Source organism: Ovis aries, chromosome 8 (genome assembly GCF_016772045.2).
Source record: "Ovis aries strain OAR_USU_Benz2616 breed Rambouillet chromosome 8, ARS-UI_Ramb_v3.0, whole genome shotgun sequence".
Classification (NCBI taxonomy): Eukaryota; Metazoa; Chordata; class Mammalia; order Artiodactyla; family Bovidae; genus Ovis; species Ovis aries.
In genome coordinates, this window is record NC_056061.1 from 27,838,294 (window position 1) to 27,864,893 (window position 26,600).

Sequence of the window (26,600 nt, forward strand, 5' to 3'; positions counted from 1 at the left end):
ACAGAGGAAACTGGGCTTCCCTGGAGGCTCAGATGGTAAAGAACTGGCCTGTAGTGCAAGATACCCTGTTTCCATACTTGGGTCAGGAAGACTCCCTGGAGAAGGGAATGGCTACCCACTCAATAGCCTTGCCTGAAGAATTCCATCATCAGAGGAGTCTGGTGGGCTATATTACACGGGGTCTCACAGGATGGAACACAACTAAGAGACTAACACTTTCACTTTAAGAGGACTAACATATTCACAAGGATGGCTGGGCTGTAAGACACCAGTCTTCAAGGACTGTCCGGGGTTAAGTATTCTAAAAACAATTTTTTTTTTTTTTACAAAGGGCTGAATTTCATCAAGAAAATATGAAGAGGTAGATATCTCTCGCAATACTTTTTTTTACTTTTTTTTACTTTACAATACTGTATTGGTTTTGCCATACATTGACATGAATCCACCACGGGTGTACATGAGTTCCCAATACTGAACCCCCCTCCCACCTCCCTCTCCATATCATCTCTCTGGGTCATCCCAGTGCACCAGCCCCAAGCATCCTGTATCCTGTATCGAACCTAGGTCGCACTACTTTTTTTTAAAGCACATGAAATGATGCACAAAATCACAAATTATTAGAGATGTGGAAATCAAAATTACAATGAGGGATCACTCTGCAAGAGTAAAAATGGCCTTCATCAGAATGTCCACACACAATAAATGCTGGAGTTGGGGTGGAGAAGACTTCCTCAGATGCCCACGGCATTCAAACGGCTATAGCCAGAAAAGATAACAGGGAGCCGTCTGTAAAAGGTGAAAACAGAGCTACCATCGATTTCAGAGTCCCACCCTAACAGGATATTCAAAGACAACCAGAATTCTAAAAGAAACTGGCACCCAAAGGTGCACTACAGCAGCGCTTAAGGTAGCCAAGAGCCAGCAGGAGAAAAAATGTCCAAGGACAGTTGAATGCTAAAGAAGCGGTGCATGTCCACGACGGCATATTACTCAGAAATGAGAAAGAATGAGACAATACCAACTTGTGGGCAGCAACACACACGGGCCTAGTTGTAATCATACTGTGCGACGACAGTCAAAACAGAAAAAAAAAAGACAAATGTCACTGATCCGTGGAATCTGAAAACGGATGCCCTTGAACCACCTGAAAAAGAGAAACGGACTCACAAAACTAGAAAACAAAATCATTGTTCCCAAAAGGGAAACGCAGGGGGACAAATCAGCAGGTGGGGTTAACAAATCCACACCACCACATACAGAACAGGGGGCAACCAGGGCCTGCTGAAGAGGGAGGGAGGCGCACACAAGATTCCGTAGTGACCCATGTTAAAAAGAGAACAACCTGAAGGTAAATAGATCCAGATAAAACTGAAAAATATTCTCGACACATCCAAAACAACAATACATTTTAAAACATTCTATATTAGAAAATAAAAATTAGATTAATAAAATTAACACACTAAGTCATGAGACACAAGCTTAGGGGTGTCTGTGCAGGCACCTTCCACACTAATTCACGGGCCAGGAACACCACTTCCATCAAGGCTTCGCTTTCTTAACCAGAGTTAAGCATGAAGAAATCCTGCCGCCTTGGTGGCCGTTTTCCAAAATAGCAACTTCATAACTCAATGCTTATGGACATGCAATATTCACAAGGACTACAGGGCTGTAAATTATACCTTCTGTCAATAAATGTTCTGAAGTAGGCAATCCAAAAAAAAAAAAAAAATCAACACCTCATTGACTTTCAAGGAGCCAATTACAACAAGAAGTCCATTTTATTATCATTGTTTAGGGGGGGAAAGAGCACATAAAATGATGCACAAACTCACCAGTTCTTAGAGACATGCAAACTCAAAACTACAACAAGGGCTCACATCACCCAAGTCTGAATGGCCATCATCAATAAGTCTTCAAAGAACCCATGGTGGAGAGGACCTGGAGAAAAGGAAACCCTCCTAAGGTGCAGGCGGGATGACATGGGTCACTCTCTGCAGAGAGCAGGATGCAGGTGCCTTTAGAGGAAAACCAGAGCTACCTACGATCCCCAGTCCCACGCCTATGAGAATATCCCAGAAGAACCAGGATTCAAAGAGCAACATGCCCCCAAAGCTGCACTTCAGCGCCAGTTACAAGAGCAAAGACCTGGAAGCCAACGGAGTTTCCATCAAGAGAGGAACGCGTTAAAGAGGAAGCGGTACACACCCACAGTGGAAGGAGACTCGATCATGAAACAGAAGGAAATAATACCAACTGCGGGAACCCACAGGGCCTAGTTCTAAGCATACTAAGAGACGTCACTCAGGAAAAAAGGCAGATATCATATGATATCACTTCTAAAAATTAATAATGAGAACCGAACTGACCAAAGACGCTCAACAGTCGAAAATAAAATTATCATTAATCAAGGGGAAAGATGTGGGGAAGGGATAAATACGGCAATTGAGAATAACAATAGAAACTACTACATATAAAACACATAATCAACAAGAACTTAAATACACCAGGGAAAGTCTACGCAACATTCTGTAAGAGTCTCTATGAGAGAAAAATTTGAAGCTCAATAGATATATGTATATGTGCAAATGTAAGAGATTCTGTACACACAGAACACCATAAATCACTGTAAATCAAAGCAAAACTATACAGAAAACTAAAAAACAAAGAACTAGTGACGAGACCCTAGCTTGGAGGTACTGCTTCTGGCACATTCCAATTCAGTATAACAACCCTAAACCACGACTTCCACTGAGGCTCTCTTTGCAAGAGTTTACACAGTTGGTCTTCGAAGAAATGCCCCACCTTGTGGCCTTTTTTCCACAACAACTTGAAAACTGTTGCTTAGGGGACTAATATTCAAAAGGATGGCTGGACTGCCAGCTATCTGTCCTCAAAATAATTTTAGGAGCTAAGTATTCTAAAAGAAATCTTTACCAAGGGCAGAATCTCATCAAGACAATATGAACAGGCAGATACTACTGACATTAGCTTTGAAAAGCACATGAAAAGATGCACAAAATCACCAATTACTGGAGACATGCAAATCAAGATTACAATGAGGGATCACCTCCAGGTGGTCTGAGTGGCCATCAACAAAACATTTCACAAACGATAAGTGCTAGTGTTGGTGGAGAAAAGGGGACCCTCATAGGTTGCTGCTGCTAAGTTGCTTCAGTCGTGTCCGACTCTGTGCGACCCCATAGACAGCAGCCCACCAGGCTCCCCATCCCTGGGACTCTCCAGGCAAGAGTACTGGAGTGGGTTGCCATTGCCTTCTCCGTCTTATGTTGCTCAGTTCAGTTCAGTTGCTCAGTTGTATCCGACTCTTTGCAACCCTGTGAATCGCAGCACGCCAGGCCGCCCTGTTAATCACCAACTCTCGGAGTTCACTCAGATTCACGTCCATTGAGTCAGTGATGCCATCCAGCCATCTCATCCTCTGTCGTCCCCTTCTCCTCCTGCCCCCAATCCATCCCAGCATCAGAGTCTTTTCCAATGAGTCAGCTCTTCACATGAGGTGGCCAAAGTACTGGAGTTTCAGCTTTTGCATCATTCCTTCCAAAGAAATCCCAGGACTGATCTCCTTCAGAATGGACTGGTTGCATCTCCTTGCAGTCCAAGGGACTCTCAAGAGTCTTCTTCAACACCACAGTTCAAACGCATCAATTCTTCGGTGCTCAGTCTTCTCCACAGTCCAACTCTCACATCCATACATGACTACTGGAAAAACCATAGTCTTGACTAGATGGACCTTAGTCGGCAAAGTAATGTCTCTGCTTTTGAATATGCTATCTAGGTTGGTCATAACTTTTCTTCCAAGGAGTAAGCGTCTTTTAATTTCATGGCTGCAGTCACCATCTGCAGTGATTTTGGAGCCCAAAAAAATAAAGTCTGACACTGTTTCCCCATCTATTTGCCATGAAGTGATGGGACCAGATGCCATGATCTTCGTTTTCTGAATGTTGAGCTTTAAGCCAACTTTTTACTCTCCTCTTTCACTTTCATCAAGAGGCTTTTTAGTTCCTCTTCACTTTCTGCCATAAGGGTGGTGTCATCTGCATATCTAAGGTTATTGATACTTCTCCCAGCAATCTTGATACCAGCTTGTGCTTCTTCCAGTCCAGCGTTTCTCATGATGTACTCTGCATATAAAGTTAAATAAGCAGGGTGACGATATACAGCTTTGACGTACTCCTTTTCCTATTTGGAACCAGTCTGTTGTTCCACGTCCAGTTCTAACTGTTGCTTCCTGACCTGAATACAGATTTCTCAAGAGGCAGGTCAGGTGGTCTGGTATTCCCATCTCTTTCAGAATTTTCCGCAGTTTGTTGTGATCCAAAGGCTTTGGCATAGTCAATAAAGCAGAAACAGATGTTTTTCTGGAACTCTCTTGCTTTTTCCATGATTCAGCAGATGTTGGCAATTCGATCTCTGGTTCCTCTGCCTTTTCTAAAACCAGCTTGAACATCTGGAAGTTCACGGTTCATGTATTGCTGAAGCCTGGCTTGGAGAATTTTGAGCATTACTTTACTAGCATGTGAGATGAGTGCAATTGTGTGGTAGTTTGAGCATTCTTTGGCATTGCCTTTCTTTGGGATTGGAATGAAAACTGACCTTTTCCAGTCCTGTGGCCACTGCTGAGTTTTCCAAATTTGCTGACATATTGAGTGCAGCACTTTGACAGCATCATCTTTCAGGATTTGAAACAGCTCAACTGGAATTCCATCACCTCCACTAGGTTTGTTCATAGTGATGCTTTCTAAGGCCCACTTGACTTCACAATCCAGGATGTCTGGCTCTAGATGAGTGATCACACCATCGTGATTATCTGGGTCGTGAAGATCTTTTTTGTACAGTTCTTCCACATATTCTTGCCACCTCTTCTTAATATCTTCTGCTTCTGTTAGGTCCAGACCATTTCTGTCCTTTATCGAGCCCATCTTTGCATGAAATGTTCCCTTGGTATCTCGTCTTATGTTGCTAGTGGTATGTAAATGGTAACAGCCACGATACAGAACGATGAAACTGTAAAAGCGGAGCAACCATGCATTTCACCAGTCCCACTCCTAACAAGATATCTGAAGACAACCAGAACTAAAAGGATCCGGCGCCCCAATGGGCACTACAGCATCACAGCAAATAGCCAAGACCTGGAACAACTGAACACCCAGAGACAGGCCACTGAGTAAAGAAGCGGCGGCACATGTCCACAGCGGCAGGTGTCTCATGTAGAAAAGAATGACTCGATGCCACTGCAGCAGAATGCCTGAGCTTGCTGTAATCATAGTGAGCGACCTCAGTGGGGAAAAAGAAAGACACATACCACTTCTTGGTGGAATCTGAAAATCCACGCCCATAAGCCAACTGACAACAGAACAAAATTAGAGTTACCAGAGGAAGAGGTGGGGGAAGGTACCAATTAGCGGGCTGGGATTAGCAAATCCACAATAATACATATAAACTAGAATAAAATACTACATAAAATATTACATATAAAAAATCCAAAACTACCTGCTGTACGGCAAGAGAGGTCTATTCTACACTCTGTAATAATCTAAATGAGAAAATAATGCAAAGATGAATAGGTACCTATAGAACTGAAAAGGATTCTCTACACCTACCAAAAACACTTTTTGAAACAACTCTCTAAATTAAAAAATTACATTAATAAAAAAAACAATAAGTATTGAGACACAATTTATGGGTGTTTCTGCTGGCACATTCCACACTAATTTACATCCAAGAACACCACTTTCACCAGGCTGTGCTTTCTGTTGTAACTAGAGTTGAGCATGAAGAAATCATGCCTTCTTGTGTCCATTTCCCCAGAGGGCAACTTTACAAAACAATGCTTATATGGGCATACAGCATTCACAAGGACTGCGAGGCTGTAAAATGACACCCACTGTCACTAAAAGTCCTGAAGAAGGTAATCAAAAAAGAAAACTCAATACACGGCCCACTTTAAAGGAGCCAATTGCAACAAGCCAATTTTATTATCACCGTTTAAATTAAAACAAGAGCACATGAAATGGTGCAAAAATTTGCCAGTTTTCAAGAACCATGCAAATCCAAACTGCAATGAGGGCTCAGTTCATTCCAATCTGAATGGGCAATAAGCCTTCAGAAACTACTGGCGGCGGGGGGGGGGGGGTGGGGGGCGCCTGGACAAAAGCAGAGCCTATAAGGCGACGGTGAGATGACACCATTAAAAGTCCTGACACAGAACAGTATGCAGATGCCTTTAAAGGAAGATATGAGAAACCTGTGATCTAGCAGTCCCACGCCTAAGGAAATATCCAAAGAATATTCGAAAAAGGAACATGCATCCTAAGCTGCACTGCATCACCAGTTATGACGGCAAAGGCCTGGAGGAAAACAAAGTGTCCATTGAGAATGAATGCATAGAGACAATTGTACAGGTCCTCCACGGTACATGACTCACCCATTAAGCACAATCAAAAACAACAATTACAGCAACCTACATGGAATTAGTTCTATCCATACTCAGATGGGTAATCAAAAAAAAAAAAAAGCCATATTACATGCTATCAGTTACAGGTGGATTCTGAAAAGTAACCAAGAAAACAATTGACCAAAGAGAAACAGTCACAAAATAGAAAATAAAATTACCATTAAGAAAGGGGAAAGATGTGGGCAAGGGGTAAATTAGGAAGCTGTAGGAACAAATAGAAATCATTACATATAAAATACATAAGGAAGTTTGGATTAACAAATAAAAAATATTACATATAAAATATATAATCAACAAGGACCTAGGTATACCAAGGGAGGTCAACTCAACATTCTGTAATAACCTCTATGGGAAATAGTTTGAAGATCAATAGGTATAAGTATAGGTAAATATAAAATTTTCTGCACACATCCGACATTGTGCATCATTGTTATGTCCCAAAAAACATAAACATTGAATTTAAAAAAGAAGTCACAAGACACAAATTTTGGGGTGCTGGCTTCTGACACACCTCATCCTATTTTCTAACTTCAAACCACCACGTCCACTGAGGCTCTGGTTGCCAGAGTACCCAAAGTGGGCTCGGAAAAATGCTGCCGCCGTGTGGTCATATCCTGCAACAGCAACTTGAAAATTTTTAAACTAACAGGAATAGCTACACACACCAGTCGAAAAAGCAAGAGAGTTCCAGAAAAACATCTATTTCTGCTTTATTGACTATGCCAAAGCCTTTGACTGTGTGGATCACAATAAACTGTGGAAAATTCTGAAAGAGATGAGAATACCAGACCACCTGACCTGCCTCTTGAGAAACCTGTATGCAGGTCAGGAAGCAACAGTTAGAACTGGGCATGGAACAACAGACTGGTTCCAAATAGGAAAAGGAGTATGTCAAGGCTGTATATTGTCACCCTGCTTATTTAACTCATATGCAGAGTACATCACGAGAAACACTGGACTGGAAGAAGTACAAGCTGGAATCAAGATTGCCAGGAGAAATATCCATAACCTCAGATATGCAGATGACACCACCCTTATGGCAGAAAGTGAAGAGGAACTAAAGAGCCTCTTGATGAAAATGAAAGAGGAGAGTGAAAAAGTTGGCTTAAAGCTCAACATTCAGAAAATGAAGATCATGGCATCTGGTCCCATCACTTCATGGCAAATAGATGAGGAAACAGTGGAAACAGTGTCAGACTTTATTTTTGGGGGCTCCAAAATCACTGCAGATGGTGACTGCAAGCCATGAAATTAAAAGACATTCCTTGGAAGAAAAGTTATGACCAACCTAGATAGCATATTCAAAAGCAGAGACATTACTTTGCCAACAAAGGTCCATCTAGTCAAGGCTATGGTTTTTCCTGTGGTCATGTATGGATGTGAGAGTTGGACTGTGAAGAAAGCTGAGCGCCAAAGAATTGATGCGTTTGAACTGTGCTGTTGGAGAAGACTCCTGAGAGTCCCTTGGACTGCAAGGAGATCCAACCAGTTCATTCTAAAGGAGATCAGCCCTGGGATATCTTTGGAAGGACTGATGCTAAAGCTGAAACTCCAGTACTTTGGCTACCTCATGCGAAGAGTTGACTCATTGGAAAAGACTCTGATGCTGGGAGGGATTGGGGGCAGGAAGAAAAGGGGACGACAGAGGATGAGATGGCTGGATGGCATCACTGACTCGATGGACATGAGTTTGGGTGAACTCTGGGCATTGGTGATGGACAGGGAGGCGTGGCGTGGTGCGATTCATGGGGTCACAAAGAGTCGGACACGACTAAGTGACTGAACTGAACACACACCAGTATTCTTCCCTGGAGAATTTCACTCAGGCTCTCAGAGGAGCCTGGCGGGCTACTGTCCATGTGTTGCAAAGAGTTGGACACGACAGAAGCTAACACATACACACAGGAAACGGGGCTTCCTTGTTGGCTCACACAGTCAAGAATCTGACTGCAATGTGGGAGACTTGGGTTCCACACCTGGCTCAGGAAGATCCCATGGAGAAGGGAATGGTTACCCACTCCAATATTCTTGCCTGGAGAATGCCATGGACAGAGGAGCCTGGCGGGCCACAGTCCACGGGATGGCAAAGAGTCAGACACAGCTAAGCAACTAACACCTTTACTTTAGGTGGAGAAAAAAGGACACTCGCAAATGCCTGTGTGATATATACACAGCCACAGATATAACAAAAGGGAACTGACTTTAAAAGGTAAAAACAGAGCTACCATTGACTTCAGAGTCCAATCCTAATAGGAGATTTGAAAACAAGCAGATTTTGAAACATGCACCCAGATGTGCACTTAAATAGTCACCTGCTTGGAGCACCTAAAACGCCCAAGGACAGAAGAATGCTAAAGAAGAAGGGGGGCACGTCCATGATGTCATACTACTCCATCATGAAGAAGAACAGACACATGTATCTGTATGGCTGAGTTCCTTCGCTGTACACTTGAAACTATCACAAACTGTTAATCGGCTATACCCCAACAAATGGTTTTGGGGTTAAAAATACAAATTAAAGTGTTAATAAAATAAAGAAAATAAAAAATAAAATTAGATGCTCAGTTTGAATGCTTAAAAAAAGATAAAGAACGAGACAGTGTCTACTATAGCAGCATACATGGACTTAAGTGTAATCCTACTGAGTGACGTCAGTCAAAAAACAACAACAACAAATATCACTTATCTGTGGAATCTGAAAACTGATGCCCATGAACCGCCTGACAACAGAAAAACAGATTCACAAAACTAGAAAACAAAGTCATTGTCACTGGAAGGGAAATGTGAGACAAGGAATTAGCAAGTGGGATTAACCAATCCACAGTAATGCATATAAAACAGGTGGTCAACAAGGACCTGCAGCTGAGCAAGGGAGGTCTACACAACATTCCGTAGGAACCTATATGAAAAAAGAACCTGAACATATATATATATATATATATATATAACAGAAAAACATTCTCTACACACAACCAACTCCACATTTTAAAACAAATTTCTCCTTTAAAAAATAAAAATTAAACTAATTTAAAAACAGTAATTAATGAGACATGAGCTTAGGGGTGTTTGTGCTGCCACCTTCCACACTAATTTACGTGCCAGGAACACCACTACTGCTAAAGCTCTGCTTTCTGTAGTAACTAGAGTTGGCCAAAGAATTGATGCTTTTAAACTGTGGTGTTGAAGAAGACTCTTGAGAGTCCCTTGGACAGCCAGGGGATCAAACAGTCAATCCTAAATGAAATCAGTCCTGAATATTCACTGAAAGAACTGATGCTGTAGCTCCAATACTTTGGCAACCTGATGCAAAGAAATGACTCTTTGGAAAAGACTCTGCTTCTGGGAAAGATTGAAGGCAGGAAGAGAAGGGGATGACAGTGGATGGCATCACCGACTCGATGGACATGAATTTGAGCGAGCCCTGGGAGTTGGCGATGGACAGGGAAGCCTGGCGTGCTGCAGTCCATGGGGTCTCAAAGAGTCCAACACGACTGAGTAAATGAACTGAACTGAACTGAATAGTTGGGCATGAAGAAATCCTGCCCCCTTGTGGCCATTTTCCAAAACAACAACTTCAAAATCAATAACCTATGGGCATGCAATATTCACAAGAACTACAGGGCTGTAAATGATACCTTCTGTCACTAAATGTCCTGAGGTATGTAATCGAAAGAAAAAAAATTTAACTTCTGGTCGACTGTCAAGGAATCAACTTCAATAAGTCAATTTATTTCCACTGATAAGAAATAGAAAAGAGCATATGAAATGGTACACAAATTCACCAGTCCTTGGAGACATGCAAGTCAAAGCTACAACAAGGGCTCCATCACCAGAGTCTCAATGGCCATCATCAATAAATCTTCAAAGGATCCATGGTAAAGAGGACCTGGAAAAAAGGAAAACTTCCTAAGGTGCAGGTGGGATGAAATGGGTGCACTCTCTTTAGAGAACAGGATGCAGGTGCCTTTAAAGGAAAACTAGAGTTACGTATGATCCAGCCATCCCATGCCTATAAGAATATCCAGGGAAAACCAGAATTCAAAGAGAAACATGCCTCCAAAGCTGCACTTTATCACCAGTTACAAGAGCAAAGACCTGGAAGCCAATAAAGTTTCCATCAAGAGACAAATGCATTAAAGAGGAAGCGATACACGTCCACAATGGAATGAGGCTCAGCCATGAAACAGAAGGATAATACTGAAGAAGCAACCCACACGGACCTAGTTCTAAGCATACAGAGATGTGCTACTCAGAAAAAATGGACAGATATCATATGATATCACTTACAGGTGAAATCTAAAAATTAATACCAAGAAGCCAACTGAGCGAAGACAGAGAGACTCACAACAGTCAAAAATAAAATTATCAAAATAAAATAAAATAAAATTATCATTAACCAAGGGGAAAGACGTGGGTAGGAATAAATGAGGAAATTGGGATTAACAACAGAAACTATTACATACAAAACACATAACCAACAAGGACTTCAGTATACCAAGAGAAGTCTAATCAACATCCTGTAATAATCTCTATGAGATAAGAATTAAAACATCGATAGGGCTTCCCTGGTAGCTTAGCTGGTAAAGAATCCGCCTGCAGTGCAAGGGACCTGGGTTCGATCCCTGGGTTGGGAAGATCCCCTGGAGAAGTGGAAGGCTGCCCACTCCAGTATTCTGGCCTGGAGAATTCCATGGACTGTTCAGTCCATGGGGTCACAAAGAGTTGGACACAACTGAGTGACTTTCACTTTCAGACATATGTATATGTGCAAATGTAAAAGATTCTGCACACATACAACACACAGAACACTGTAAATCACTGTTTATTAAAGCAGAATTACACAGTAAACTAAAAAAAAAAGTAGTGACAACACTCAAGCTTTGGGGTGTTGCTTCTGGCAACACCTATGTGCAACCCCAAAACACAACTTTCACTGAACCTTTGTGTCCAAGAGTAAGCAGAGTCGGCTTTGAAGCCAACTTTCCTGTGCTGTTTCCACAAAAACAACTTGAAAACTGTTGCTTAGGGGACTAAATATTCAAAAGGGCAGCTGGGCTACAAGATACCTGGCCTCAAAAGTTTTCAGTGAGTAATTATTCTAAAAGAAATCTTTACAAAGGGCAGAGTGTCATCAAGACAATATGAAAAGGTAGAGACAACTGACACTATTTAAAAAAAAAAGCACATGAAATGATGCACAAAATCACCAATTATTGGAGACATGCAAATCAAGATCATAATGAGGGATCACCTCCAGGCGGTGAGAATGACCACTGTCAAGATGTCTGCAAACAACACATGCTAGGCTGGGGATGGAGAAAAGGAACCTTCTCATGCTGCTGCTGCTGCGAAGTCGCTTCCGCCGTGTCTGACTCTGTGCGACCCCAGAGACGGCAGCCCACCCAGCTCCCCCGTCGCTGGAATTCTCCAGGCAAGAACACTGGAGTGGGTTGCCATTTCCTTCTCCAATGCATGAAAGTGAAAAGTGAAAGTGAAGTCGCTCAGTCGTGTCCAACCCTGAGCGACCCCATGGACTGCAGCCTTCCAGGCTCCTCCGTCCGTGGGATTTTCCAGGCAAGAGTGCTGGAGTGGGGTGCATCGCCTTCTCCGCTTATGTTGCTAGTGGTATGTAAATGGTAACAGCCACGATACAGAACAATGAAACTGTAAAAGCAGAGCTACCATATATTTCAGCAGTCCCACTGCCAATGGGATAATCAAAGACAACCAGAATTCCTAAAAGAATCTTGCACCCACAATTGAACTACAGCATCACGGCAAACAGCCAAGGCCTGGAAGCAACTAAAATGCCCAAAGACAGATGAACGCATAGAGAAGAAGCGGTGCATCTCCACAATGGCACAGTATGCAATCCAGAAGAAAACGAGAAAAAGCCAGCTATAGCAAAATACATGCAGCTCGTTGTAATTATACTGAATGACACTGGTCAGGAAAAAAAGAGACAAATATCATTTCGCAGTAGAGTCTGAAAATTCATGCCCATAAACTAACTGAAAAAAAGAGACCAGATTCACAAAATTAGAGTTACCAGAGGGAATGGTGGGTGAAGATATCCATTAGGAGGTTGGGGTTAACAAATCCACACTAATATATATAAAATAGGTAACCAACAAGGACCTGCTGCTGAGCAAGGGAGGTCAATACAACACTCTGTAATAACCTATAGAAGAAAAGAACTCAAAGATGAGCAGATACATACAGAACTGAAAAGAATTCGGTGAGAAACGCTGGGCTGGAAGAAGCACAAGCTGGAATCAAGATTGCTGGGAGAAATATCCATAACCTCAGATATGCAGATGACACCACCCTTATGGCAGAAAGTGAAGAGGAACTAAAGAGCCTCTTGATGAAAGTGAAAGAGGAGAGCGAAAAAGTTGGCTTAAAGCTCAACATTCAAAAAACGAAGATCATGGCATCTGGTCCCATCATTTCATGGGAAATAGATGGGGAAACAGTGTCAGACTTTATTTTTTTGGGCTCCAAAATCACTGCAAATGGTGATTGCAGCCATGAAATTAAAGACGCTTACTCCTTGGAAGGAAAGTTATGATCAACCTAGATAGCATATTCAAAAGCAGAGACATTACTTTGCCAACTAAGGTCCGTCTAGTCAAGGCTATGGTTTTTCCAGTGGTCATGTATGGATGTGAGAGTTGGACTGTGAAGAAAGCTGAGCACCAAAGAATTGATGCTCTCTTGAACTGCAAGGAGATCCAACCAGTCCATTCTGAAGGAGATCAGCCCTGGGATTTCTTTGGAAGGACTGATGGGAAAGCTGAAACTCCAGTACTCTGGCCACCTCATGAGAAGAGTTGACTCACTGGAAAACACTCTGATGCTGGGAGGGATTGGGGGCAGGAGAAGGGGACGACTGAGGATGAGATGGCTGGATGGCATCACTGACCCGATGGACGTGAGTCTGGGTGAACTCCGGGAGATGGTGATGGACAGGGAGGCCTGGCGTGCTGCAATTCATGGGGTCACAAAGAGTCAGACACGACTGAGCAACTGAACACCTACAAAAAAACACTTTACAAAACAACTTACTAAATTTCAAACTAAAAATTAAATATATTGAAAAAAACAAGTATTGAGACACAAGCTTATGGTTGTTTCTGCTGGCACATTCCCTACAAATTAACACCCAGGAATACCACTTCCTCTAGGTTCTGCTTCCTCTAGTTACTAGAGTTGGGCATGAAGAAATCCTGCTTCCTTGAGGCCATTTTCCCAAACAGCAAATTTAAATCAATGCTCTGGGCACACAACATTCACAAGGATTGCACAGCTATAAATGACACGTGCTGTCACTAAACGTCCTAAAGAAGGTAATCGGAAAAAAAAAAAAATCCAATACAGGGCCCACTTTCAAAGAGCCAATTTTACAAGACAATTTCATTACCGATGTTTAAAAAAAAGAACATATGAAATGATGCACAAAATTACCAGTTCTTAGAGCTCTGCAAATCTACAACAAGGGTTGATCTCACCAGTCTAAATGGCCATCATCAACAAATATTTGAAGAAGGCTGGTAGAAAGGGCTTGGAGAAAAGCACAGCCTCCTAAGGTAATGGTGAGACCAAACTGGTAAGAACAGTTATGCAGGTGCCTTTAAAGGAAAATAAGAGCAACCTATAATCCAGCAGTCCCACGCCTAAGGGAATACCTGAAGAAAACCGGAATTTGAAAAAGGAACATTGATCTAAAGCTGCACTGCATCACCAGTTACAGCAGCAAAGACCTGCAGGTAAAGTGTCCACCGAGAATGAATGCACAAGGAGACAGCTGTCCAGGTCCACAATGGTATATGACTCACCCATTAAATAGAATTAAAAAACAAAAAACCAGGTGCAGCTTCCTACATGGGTACAGTTAACTAAAAAAAAAAAAAAAAAAAAAATCACATGATATCTCTTACACATGGGGTCTAAAATACAACCAAGAAAACCACTGACCAAGAGAAACAGTTACCAAGTAGAAAATAAAATTATCACTAAGAAAGGAGAACAATGTGGGGAAGGAGTAAATTAGAGAAACACATAGAAATCATTATATACAAAATACATGAGGAAGTTTGTATTAACATAGAAACTATTACATTTAAAATATGTAATCAACCTGGTATACGAAGGGAGGTCAACTCAACATTCTGTAATAACCTCTATGGAAAATAACTTGATCAATAGTTATAGATATGTAAATAAAGAAGTTTCTGTACACATCCGACATTATACAACATTGTCACGCCCCCAAACACTAAACATTGAATTTTAAAAAAAAAAGGATGCGACAAGACACAAGTTTTGGGGTGTTGCTTTTGGTATGAGTCTAATTTCCAACCCCAAACCAAGATGTCTACTGAGGCTCTGGTTGCCAGAGTACACAGTTGGGCTTGGGGAAATGCTGCCACCTTGTGGACGTCGCCCACAACACCAACTACAACCTTAAGGGGAAGGGAACGACTACTCACTCACTCCAGTATTCTTGCCTGGGGAATTTCATGCACAGAGGAGCTGGAGAAATCCAGTCCATGGGTCGCAAAGAGTCGGACACATCTGAGCAACTAACACACACCACAGGAAATTGGGTGTCCCTGGTGACTGGGACAGTAAAGAATCTGCCTGAAATGCAGGAGGCCTGAGTTCCACACCTGGGTCAAGGTAGATCCCCTAGAGAAGGGAATGGCTATCCACTCCAATATTCCTGCCTGGAGAATTCCTTGGACAGAGGATCTTTGTGGGCTACATTCCACGGGGTGACCAGGAGTCACACAACTGAGCGACTAACACTTTCGCTTTAAGGGACTAACATTTCCAACGGTGGCTGGGCTGTAAGGTGAAAGTGAAGTCGCCCAGTCGTGTCCGACTCTTTGCGACCCCATGAACTGTAGCCTACCGGGCTTCTCCATCCGCGGGATTTTCCAGGCAAGAGTATTGGAGTGGGTTGCCAAGGTATCAGTCCTCAAAAACCCCCCTAGGTAAGTATTCTGAAAAATTTTCCTTATAAAGGGCTGAATTTCATCAAGGCAATATCAAGAGGTAGAAACTACTCACACTATTTTTTTTTTTAAAGCACATGAAATGATGCACAAAACCCACAAATTATTAGAGACATGGAAATAAAAATTACAATAAGGGATCACACTGCAGTGTCAAAATGGCCATCATCAAAATGTCCACAAACAATAAATGCAAGAGAGGGGGTGAAGAAAAGGGCCTGTGGTATATAAACTTAACAGGCACCAGAGATAACAATAGGAAACTGTCTTTAAAAAGTAAAAACAGAGCTACCATCGATTTCACAGCCCCATCCTAACAGCACATTTGAAAACAACCAGATTTCTATAAGAAACGTGCACCCACACGTGCACTGCAGCAGCACCTGCAGTTGCCACCAGCTGGAAGCAACTAAAATGCCCAAGGACAGATGAATGCTAAAGAAGAAGGGGTACGTGTCCACAATGGCATAATATCCAGTCACGAAAAATAACATGTATGACTGAGTTCCTTCACTGTACACCTGAAACTGTCACAGATTGTTAATCAGTTATATCCCAATACAAAATGCTTTGGGGGTTAAAAAGCTAGATAAATAAGTTTGATTTAAATAAAGAAAATAAAAATAAAATTAGATGTTCTGTTCGAATGCTTAAAAAAAAAGAGAATGAGAATGAGACAATGTCTACTGCAGAAACAGACGTGAACCTAGGTCTAATATGCTGAGTGATGTCGGTGAGATCATCAAAAGGACCTACTATAGGGCAAGGGAGGTCTACACTGCACTCTGCAACAACCCATGTGGGAAAAGAAGCCAAAGAGGAATAGATACACACAGAGCTGGAAAAGATTCTCTACACAACTAAACACATTTTTTAAATAATAAATTAAAAAACAAAAATTAAATTAATAAAAAAAAATATTGAGACACAGCTTATGAGTGTTTGTGCTAGTACATTCCACACGAATTCACTCAAGAACACCACTCCGACTAGTCTCTTTCTGTAGTAATTAGAGTTGGGCATAAAGAAATCCTGCCTCCTTGTGGGCTTTTTCCCAAACAGCAACTTTAAAATCAAGGCTCATGGGCACACAACATTCAGACAGCGTGCGCAAATGACACATACTGTCACTAAACGTCCCGAAGAAAGTAATCAAAAAAATTCAACACGTGGCCCACTTTCAAGGAGCCAATTTCAACAAGTCATTTTATTAACACTTTGCTTTTTTAAAAAAAAAATTTTTTTAATTTGCCAGTTTTTAGGGCCATGCAAATCCATACTACGATGAGGGCTCACCTCATCCCAATCTGAATGGGCATCATCAATAAGTCTTCGAAGAATACTGGTGAAGAGGGCCCGGACAAAAGCAGAGCCTATAAGGTGACGGTGAGATGACACTGGAAAAGTCCTGACACAGAACAGTATGCAGGTGTCTTTAAAGGAAAATATGAGAAACCTGTGATCCAGCAGTCCCACACCAAGGGAGTATCCGGAAAAAAACAGAATTCAAAAAAGGAACATGTATCCAAAGCTGCACTGCATCACCAGTTACAGCAGCAAAGGCCTGCAGGCAGTGTCCATCGAGAATGAACACACAGACAGTGGTACAGGTCCACAGTGGTACCTGACTCACCCATTAAACAGAATGAAAAATACCAACTACAGCAACCGACATGTTGAAACTCCAATAATTTGGCCACCTGACGTGAAGAACTGACTCAATGGAAAAGACCCTGATGCTGGGAAAGATTGAGGGCAAGAGGAGAAGGGGACGACCGAGGATGAGATGGCTAGATGGCATCACTGACTCGATGGACATGAGTCTGGGTGAACTCCGGGAGTTGGTGATGGACAGGGAGGCCTGGCATGCTGTGATTCATGGGGTCGCAGAGAGTTGGACATGACTGAGCGGCTGAACTGAACACAGAAGTAGTTCTAACCATACTCAGAGAGCTAACTCAAAAAAAAAAAAAAAAAGACATATCACATGATATCACTCAAAGGTGGATTCTGAAAATTAACCAAGAAAAGCAACTGACCAAAGAGAAACAGAGTCACAAAATAAAATCATCATTAAGAAAGTGGAAACATGGGGAAGGGGTAAACTAGGAAGTTGGTTTAACAAATAAAAACCATTACATGTAAAATACATAAGGATGTTTAGATTAACAAATAAAAATTATTACATATAAAATATACAATCAACAAGGACCTAGCTATACCAAGGGAGATCAACCCAGCATTCTGTGATAACCTCTATGGAAAATAATTTGAAGATCAATAGATATATGTATATGTGTAAATATAACAGTTTTGTACACATCCAGCTTTGCACATCACTGTTACACCCAATAAAACCTAAACATTGAATTAGGAAAGAAAGAAGTGACAAGACACACATTTTGGGGTGTTGCTTCTGGCACATTTTGGTCTAATTGCCAACCCCAAATTATGATGTCCACTGAGGCTCTGTTTGCCCCAGAACCGAGTTGCAGTTTGGAAAATGCTGCCACCTTGTGGCTATATTCCACAACAGTTCAGTTCAGTTCAGTTCAGTTCAGTGGCTCAGTCATGTCCGACTCTTTGTGACCCCATGAATTGCAGCACGCCAGGCCTCCCTGTCCATCACCATCTCCCGGAGCTCACTCAGACTCATGTCCATCGAGTCCGTGATGCCATCCAGCCATCTCATCCTCAGTTGTCCCCTTCTCCTCCTGCCCCCAATCCCTCCCAGCATCAGAGTGTTTTCCAATGAGTCAACTCTTCTCATGAGGTGGCCAGAGTACTGGAGTTTCAGCTTTAGCATCAGTCCTTCCAAAGAAATCCCAGGGTTGATCTCCTTCAGAATGGACTGGTTGGATAGGCTTGCAGTCCAAGGGAGCATCAATTCTTTGGCGCTCAGCCTTCTTCACAGTCCAACTCTCACATCCATACATGACCACTGGAAAAACCATAGCCTTGACTAGACGGACCTTAGTTGGCAAAGTAATGTCTCTGTTTTTGAATATGCTATCTAGGTTGGTCATAACTTTTCTTCCAAGGAGTAAGCATCTTTTAATTTCATGGCTGCAATCACCATCTGCAGTGATTTTGGAGCCCAAAAAAATAAAGTCTGACACTGTTTCCACTGTTTCCCCATCTAGTTCCCATGAAGTGATGGGACCTGATGCCATGATCTTCGTTTTCTGAATGTTGAGCTTTAAAGCCAACTTTTTCGCTCTCCTCTTTCACTTTCATCAAGAGGCTTTTAGCTCCTCTTCACTTTCTGCCATAAGGGTGGTGTCATCTGCATATCTGAGGTTATTGATATTTCTCCCAGCAATCTTGATTCCAGCTTGTGTTTCTTCCAGTCCAGCGTTTCTCATGATGTACTTTGCATAGAAGTTAAATAAGCAGGGTGACAATACACAGCCTTGACAGCAACTTGAAAATTGTTATGGAGAAGGGAATGGCTACACAATCCAATGTTCTTACCCGGAGAATTCCGTGGAGATTGAAGCCCGGCGGGTTTGAGTCAAAGGGTCACAAAAAGTCGGACACAACTGAGCAACTAACACACCCACACAGGAAACTGGGTTTCCCTGGTATCTCAAACTGTAAAGGAATGGGCCTGCAAAGCGGGACAGCCTGTTTCCATACCTGGGTTAGGAAGATGCCGTGGAGAAGGGGAAGTGTTACACACTCCAATATTCTAGCCTGGAGAATTCCATGGGCAGAGGAGCCTGGAGGGCTACATCACGTGGGATTGCAAGAATCGAACACAACTAAGCAACCACACTTGCACTTTACGAGGACTAACATTCACAAGGATGACTGGACTTCAGATATGAGCCCTCAAAAACTGTCTAGGGTACGTATTCTAAAAAATATATATATATATATTTTTTTTTAACAAAGGGCTGTATTTCATAAGACAATATCACAAGGTAGATACTACTCACATGATTTTTTTTAAAGCACATGAAATGATGCACAAAGTCACAAATTATTAAAGACATGGAAATCAAAACTACAATGAGGAATCACAGTCAAAACTACCATCATCAAAATGTCCACAAATAATAAATGCTAGAGTAGGGGTGGAGAAAATGCCAGTGGCACGTAAATGGTAACAGCCACGAGACAGAACAGTAGGGAACTGTCTTTAAAAGGTTGATGTATGGCAAAAACCATCACAGTACTGTAAAGTAATTATCCTCCCATTAAAGTAAATTAATTTTTTAAAAAAGGTAAAAACAGAGCTACCATAGATTTGAGAGTCTGATCCTAACAGGATATTCAGACAGATCCAGACTTCTAAAAGAAACTGGCACCCAAATGTCCACTACAGCAGCATTTACAGTAGCCAAAATAATAGTTATTAATAATAACTAAATTAATTTAAAAACAGTAAGTGATGAGACCCAAGATCAGGGGTGTTTGTGCTGGCACGTTCCACACTAATCTACACCCAGAAACACCATGACCACTACGGCTCTGCTTTCCGTGGTAACTAGTTGGGTATGAAGAAATCCTGCCGCATTGTGGCTGTTTTCCAAAATAGCAAGTTTAAAATCAGTGCTTATTGGGCATGCAATAGTCACAAGAGTTGCAGAGTTGTAAATGATAACCTTCTGTCAATAAATGTCCTGAAGTAGGCCATCCAAAAAAATTCAACACCTGGTTGACTTTCAGGGAGCCAACTACAAGTCAATTTTATCATCACCATTTAGTTAAAGAAAAGAACACGTGAAATGGTGCACAAATTCCCCTCTTCTTAGAGACAAGGAAATCAGAACTACTGAGGCCTCACAATGCCAAAGCCTTAATGGCCATCATCAATAAGTCTTCAAAGAATCCACAGTGGAGAGGGCCTGGAGAAAAGGAAAACCTCCTAAGACGCAAGTGGGCTGAAACTGGCTGCACTCCCTGCATGTAGGTGCTTTTAAAGGAAAATTGGAGCTACCTACATGATCCACAGTTCCAGGCCTATGAGAAAATCCAGGGGAAACCAGAATTCAAAAAGGAACATGATCCAAAGCTGCACTGCACCACCAGTTACAAGGCCAAAGACCTAGAAGCCAACAAAGTTTACATGGAGAGATGAATGAATTAGGAAGAAGTGGTGTATGTCCACAAGGGAATGAGACTCAGCCACGAAACAGAAGGAAATAATACCAGTTGCAGGAACCCACATGGACCTAGTTCTAAGCATACTGAGAGATGTTACTCAGAAAAAACAGATATATTTCACTTAAAGGTAAAATGTAAAAATTAATACCAAGAAACCAACTGACCAAAGACAGACAGACTCACAGCAGTCAAAAATATCATTACACAATATCATTACACAATATCAAAAATTATCATTACACAAGAGGAAAGATGCTGGGAAGGAATAAATGAGGAAATTGGGATTAACGAATAAAAACTATCATATACAAAATACATATAATCAACAAGGACTTGAGTATACCAAGCGACGTCTACTCAACATTCTGTAATAATCTCTATAAGAATTTGAAGATCAAGCGATATATGTATATGTGCAAATGTAAAAGATTCTATACACACAGAACACCGTATATCACTGTTACTCAAAGAAAAACTATACATAAAACTAGAAAAAAAAAAAAAAGGAGACAACAAGATCCAAGCTTTGGGGTGTTGCTTCTGGCACAATCCAGTCCAATATACAACCCCAAACCAGGACTTCCACTGAGGCTCTGTTTGCTAAAGGAGGCCAAGTTGGGCTTCGAAGAAATGCTGCCGCCTTGTGGCTGTTTGACGCAAAAACAACTTGAAAACTGTTGCTTAGGGGACAATATTCAAAACAACCGCTAGACTGCAAGATAGCTGTCCTCAAAATTTTCAGTAAGTATTCTAAAAGAAATCTTTACAAAGGGCAAAGTGTCATTAAGACAATATGAAAAGGCAAGTACTACTGACACTAATTTTTTTTTAAATACATGAAATGATGTACAAAGTCACAAATTATTAGAGACATGGAAATCAGAAGGGATCACCATCTGGTGTTCAGAATGGCCATCATCAATATGTCTACAAACAATAAACGCTGGAGTAGGTGTGGAGAAAAGGGGATCCTCTTACACTGCTAAGTAAGTAAGTGTTAGTCACTCAGTTGTGCCTGACTCTTTGTGACCCTATGGACTGTAGCCTGCCAGGCTCCTCTGTCCACGGGATTCTCCAGGAGTATGTGAATGATAATGGTACAATACAGAACTATGAAACTGTAAAAACAGAGCTACCATATACTTCATCAGTCCCACTCCTAACAGGATATTCATAGACAAACAGAATTCTTAAAAAAAAAAAAAAAAAACAAAACTTGCACCCAAATGTACCCTACAGTACTACTTCTAATTGCCCAAGACCTTGAAGCAAGAGAAATGTCCAAGGACAGATGAATGCATTGAGAAAGAGTGGTACATGTCCACAATGGCGTATTACTCTGTCATGAAAAAGAAAGAATGAGCCAATTCCTATCGCAGCAACATGCATGAAAGTAGCTGTCATCATACCGAGTGATGTAAGTCAGAAAAAAAAAGACATATCACATATTGGTGGAATCTGAACACTGACGCCCATGAACCAACTGACAAAAGAAAAATAGAGTCTCCAAATTAGAATACAAAATTATGGTTACCAGAAGGGAAAGGTGAGGGAAGGTATCAATTGGGAGATTGGGATTAACAAATCCACAATAATACACATAAAACAGGTAATCAACAAGGACCCGTTGTATAGCAAGGGAGTTCTACTCAACACCCTGTTGCTACCTATTTGAGTAAAGAATCTATATGTTGAACTAAAAAAGATTCTGTACACCTATGATAAACACAACATATTAAATCAACTTTACTGCAGTAAAACATAAAAATCAGAGTGAATTTTAAAGAAGTAGTAGTGAGATCCACTGTACCTGAGTGTGATGAGAAAAACACTGTTTTGAGTGGTCCCTAGGCATTTTTCAGTATTCGTCCCTGCTCACACCAACAGTGTGGACATTTAGATAACGAGTGAGCTGAAGAGTCCCACCATAAATTCCTGGTTTGCTTTTCCCAGAGCACCTTTTAAAACAGCCACTGAGAGGCAAGCCCTTAATAAGTTAGTGACCTCCACTCCAACCACCTTAAAGGTACTAGTGTGTCTGCTACCTGCTTTCTCTCTCCTGTCTGCACGTGACCTGAGGCGGAGGACAGCCCCTCCCCTGGCTCATATTCTTCCCTGGCCTACACTTCCGAGACAGGTCAGTAAGAGACAACAGGCTAAACGTGGTAACATTCTAAGCCAATATTGTTTAGGGATAAACAAAGCTGTGGAACACGTATCCAATGGATGAGTACTCAAGAAGCAGCAGCAGCTAACTACTGTCACACACAACATGGACGAACATCAAAGACGTGATGCCAAGCAAAAGACACTAGACTCAAGACAGTATGCACAATTCTATTCACACAGAATTCCTTAGCGGGCGTATCTAATCTAATATGTAAAAAACAGAATATTACCTGCCAGGAGGGAAGGGACAGGTGACCAGATATGGACGCAAGGGAATTTTCTGTGACAACACAGGGGTGTGGTTACACATGTATGCTGCTGCTGCTAAGTCGCTTCAGTCGTGTCCAACTCTGTGCGACCCCAGAGACGGCAGCCCACCAGGCTCCCCCGTCCCTGGGATTCTCCAGGCAAGAACACTGGAATGGGTTGCCATTTCCTTCTCTGATGCATGAAAGTGAAAAGTGAAAGTGAAGTTGCTTAGTCCTACACTTCTGTCCAAACTCTGTAGCTTAGATTTGTGCATTCAATTTATGTAAATTTTAAAGAAAAAGAACCATATAAAATATATGTGGTGGGTGGGAAGTGGAACAAGTTATAGGTAATAGAGGGTGACAGAATCTTGGTAATTTTGGAGCTGGGTGATGGCTAGATGGGAGTTTATTATTCTGTTTATTATTCTACTTTGTGTTTTCTTGAAATTTCCATATTAAAGCTGAAAACAAAAAACCAAAGACATTATCCACAAGCCCTATGTTTATCTGATTCATCTGAAATACAATTACTCTGTCAAATTGCTGTAAAAACTTCTAGTCATTTACTCTCAATTTATATATGCAATTTGTTGCCATCCAGTTACACACTATCTGTGCCTGGCACCAGTTACCAGCCCACACCATCCAATGTCCTAACCTTTCTTAGCCTCATTTTTTCCTTCACCAAATAATAATAGTAATAGCAACAATATTTGCCTCAGAAGTTTTATGAGGATTAAATAATGAACTATGTAGAGTGTTTTGACCAGTGCCTGGACTATATAACTCTTCCAAGAGTATTAGCTACTATTCTCATTAATACAACCTGCTACCATTTTTTTAAATTCCTTGGATCTATTTAGTTGCCAGTAATTAAATGGCAACTTAAGAGATGCAGTTTCCTCTCCTCAGAATGGGAGCCACTGAAGTTTCTGAGCAGAAAAGCCCTATAATATGAATTTTGCTTTAGAAAGAACATTCACATATCAGCCAGTCCTCAGGCATGCTCGGCTCAATGGGCTGAAATTGATGTGTTTTAAATATACTGTGTTTGTTTCTAACTAGGGACATTGATTAGCATTTGTGCAGAAAGCAGAAGCTTTTGTTTCAAAATGATACTTCTGCATGGCTCTCCTCAGGGGGAAGGTATCTGCATACACAGTATATTAGGTAAGTTCATCTTCTGGTCTGGATCTAATCAGATGAAGCCGTCACCAAAATTAACTTAGGGCCAACATTGTTTCTACATTAATGATGACCTCAGGCAGACAAGCTTTTACGACCCTGTTATAACCAAGAAAGTATTAGGATAAGTACCTCCTTATACTCTCCTATCTAATAGAGACAGCCCACGTTAGACTGATGGTGCCTCAATTTTAGGGAACTAGTGGTATTGGAGAAGACTCTTGAGAGTCCCTTGGACTGCAAGGAGATCCAACCAGTCCATTCTGAAGGAGATCAGCCCTGGGATTTCTTTGGAAGGAATGATGCTGAAGCTGAAACTCCAGTACTTTGGCCACCTCATGCGAAGAGTTGACTCATTGGAAAAGACTGTGATGCTGGGAGGGATTGGGGGCAGGAGGAGAAGGGGACGACAGAGGATGAGATGGTTGGATGGCATCACTGACTCGATGGACGTGAGTCTGAGTGAACTCCGGGAGATGGTGATGGACAGGGAGGCCTGGCGTGCTGTGATTCATGGGGTCGCAGAGTCGGACACGACTGAGCGACTGAACTGAACTGAACTGAGTAACCTAAAAACGAGTCTGCTTATTCTACCAGTAACTATTTTCATGGCGATTTGACGAAATAAAATAAAATGTGTTGGAAAAGTCAAGTGAAAAGCAAAACAATGTTACCCAAACAAATCGACTGTCTTTAAAGAAAATACGTTTTTCCTTCCTTTCAAATCAAGAGAAATACTTCAGCAAGTACAGCGCACGTAATTAACATCAATCTCAGCAATGCTATGCCATGATCAAAAATACTCTCCATACCCCTGCCTGGACTGCAACCAGTGAACTGCAAAACTCTTAAGCCTTTCTGAAAGTTGAAAAGAATTCAGTAACTCGTATAAAGCCCCATCAACAGTTTCTGAGATACCACAAACACCTGTTGCCCGTGTGCTCCCACCGTGGCTTTTTAAGTGGAAATGTTTGCATGCAAAACCAGCAGTGCCCAGGGTGCGATTACAAGGCGAAGACCGCCCCTACCCCCACCCCCAGCCCCGGACACATTCCCCTCTGCGGGGATAAGGGAACTGAGAAAACGGGGGGAGCCAAGGGGGAGAATGCTGTCTCTGCCCCACACCTACTCGGCCGCCATCCTCCCGCCGGCGCCCCACGGCGCGGGGTACTCACAGCTCTAGTCTCGTACAGGACCAGCTTCTGAACCGAGCTGATGATGGGGGCAGCAGCCGCGGGCATGGCTCGAGCTAATATGGGGGCCCCCAAGGCAGGGCACCAGGCCGCGGCCCAAACTGCGGCAGCCTCTGGGCTGCCCCCAAAAGATTCGACGAGGAGACGCCTTAGAAGTTGGACTCCAGTTTCAGCCGGGAAAAACGCCGCTGGACGCTAAATTTATAAGGGAATAGCTAATACGGTTCAGGTGTTTCCGGATCCCTACGCCCCACCTCCAGGCAAGCCCCGCCCCAGACGCGCGGGGGCGGGGCTGGAGGATTTACCAAGGAGAGGTGGTGTAGCTTTCCAGAACCTGCGTGCTGCCAGGGAAGGAAGCAAAGAGCGCCATATTTGATGCTGGCAGGAGGAAAAGTGGGAGGGGACGAGCGTTGCGGGTTTAGATGATTTTCTCGCTTCTGTGGTCCTTCTCTTTGGAAAAGTGGATAATTTGGGACTGGATTGCTTCTTTTGAAGCGGTTCTCCGAGTTGCGGACAGATTCATTCCCAAGTTGGTCTGTTTTCCCTGCCTACTTCCACTTCTGCCCTTATATTCCTGGAAAGCTACTGTGTTCTTTCACTGTCTGTTTTTCCCTCCCGTCTCTTTGTTGTCTATTTTTACCCTTAGGAGAATCAACAGAATTCATATTATCCAGAGGGTGTGTGGTTCAGGTAATTTCTTTTAATCACCTAAAGTTGGAAATTTCCAACTTTGCCACATATTTGTTTGTGCATAAGTTTAACCATTTCTAAATTCTAAAAGTGAATTGCGGAGTGTAACGGTGTAGCAATGGCTTTGGAGTTCTGCGTTAAAAGATTTCTTTCTTCTGATGTACGTGAACATAGACAATGCATGTACCCTCCTTGATCGTCACCTTCCATATTTGTGAAAAGGAGGGTATTATAATTATGAATACAAAATTGGGTACAAAAGTGAATATTTAATAAAAAGAGAAAACGTCAGTAAATCATAGACCCCCATCCATAGGTCCCGCCCCCCAAGAGGCTTTGCGCTCTTCTCGGCTTTGGGTTCCCTCCGCAACCGCTCAACAGATCCCTTGGCAACCGCTCAACAGACCGTCCAGGGAGCCGGCTTCGGCCAAACGGTGGAGTCTGCCGGGGTCTGCTGAGCCCAGGTAAGCAGGGGTCGGAATTCACCTCTAAGATGCATGTTGGT

General features: G+C 42.2%; 2 protein-coding genes across 8 annotated transcripts in view; one reads left to right on the forward strand and one right to left on the reverse strand.

Moving 5' to 3' along the window:
* The window catches only part of FIG4 (FIG4 phosphoinositide 5-phosphatase), a 179,017-nt gene extending 153,338 nt beyond the window's left edge, over positions 1-25,679 (reverse strand). For 2 of the 3 annotated variants that reach the window (XM_042253324.2, XM_042253325.2), the window contains exon 1: positions 25,388-25,679. In XM_042253324.2, coding sequence (XP_042109258.1) covers positions 25,388-25,453 — 66 coding nt within the window. In that variant the 5' untranslated portion in view covers positions 25,454-25,679. The remainder of the gene's footprint in view (positions 1-25,387) is intronic. The other variant, XM_060419504.1, reaches the window with a different exon arrangement.
* Positions 25,680-26,497: 818 nt separating this feature from the next.
* Positions 26,498-26,600, forward strand: part of AK9 (adenylate kinase 9) — a 122,418-nt gene continuing 122,315 nt past the window's right edge. For all 5 annotated transcript variants that reach the window (XR_003590116.2, XM_042253323.1, XM_027972377.2 and 2 more), the window contains exon 1: positions 26,498-26,559. The gene's annotated coding sequence lies outside the window, so the exon portion shown is untranslated. The remainder of the gene's footprint in view (positions 26,560-26,600) is intronic.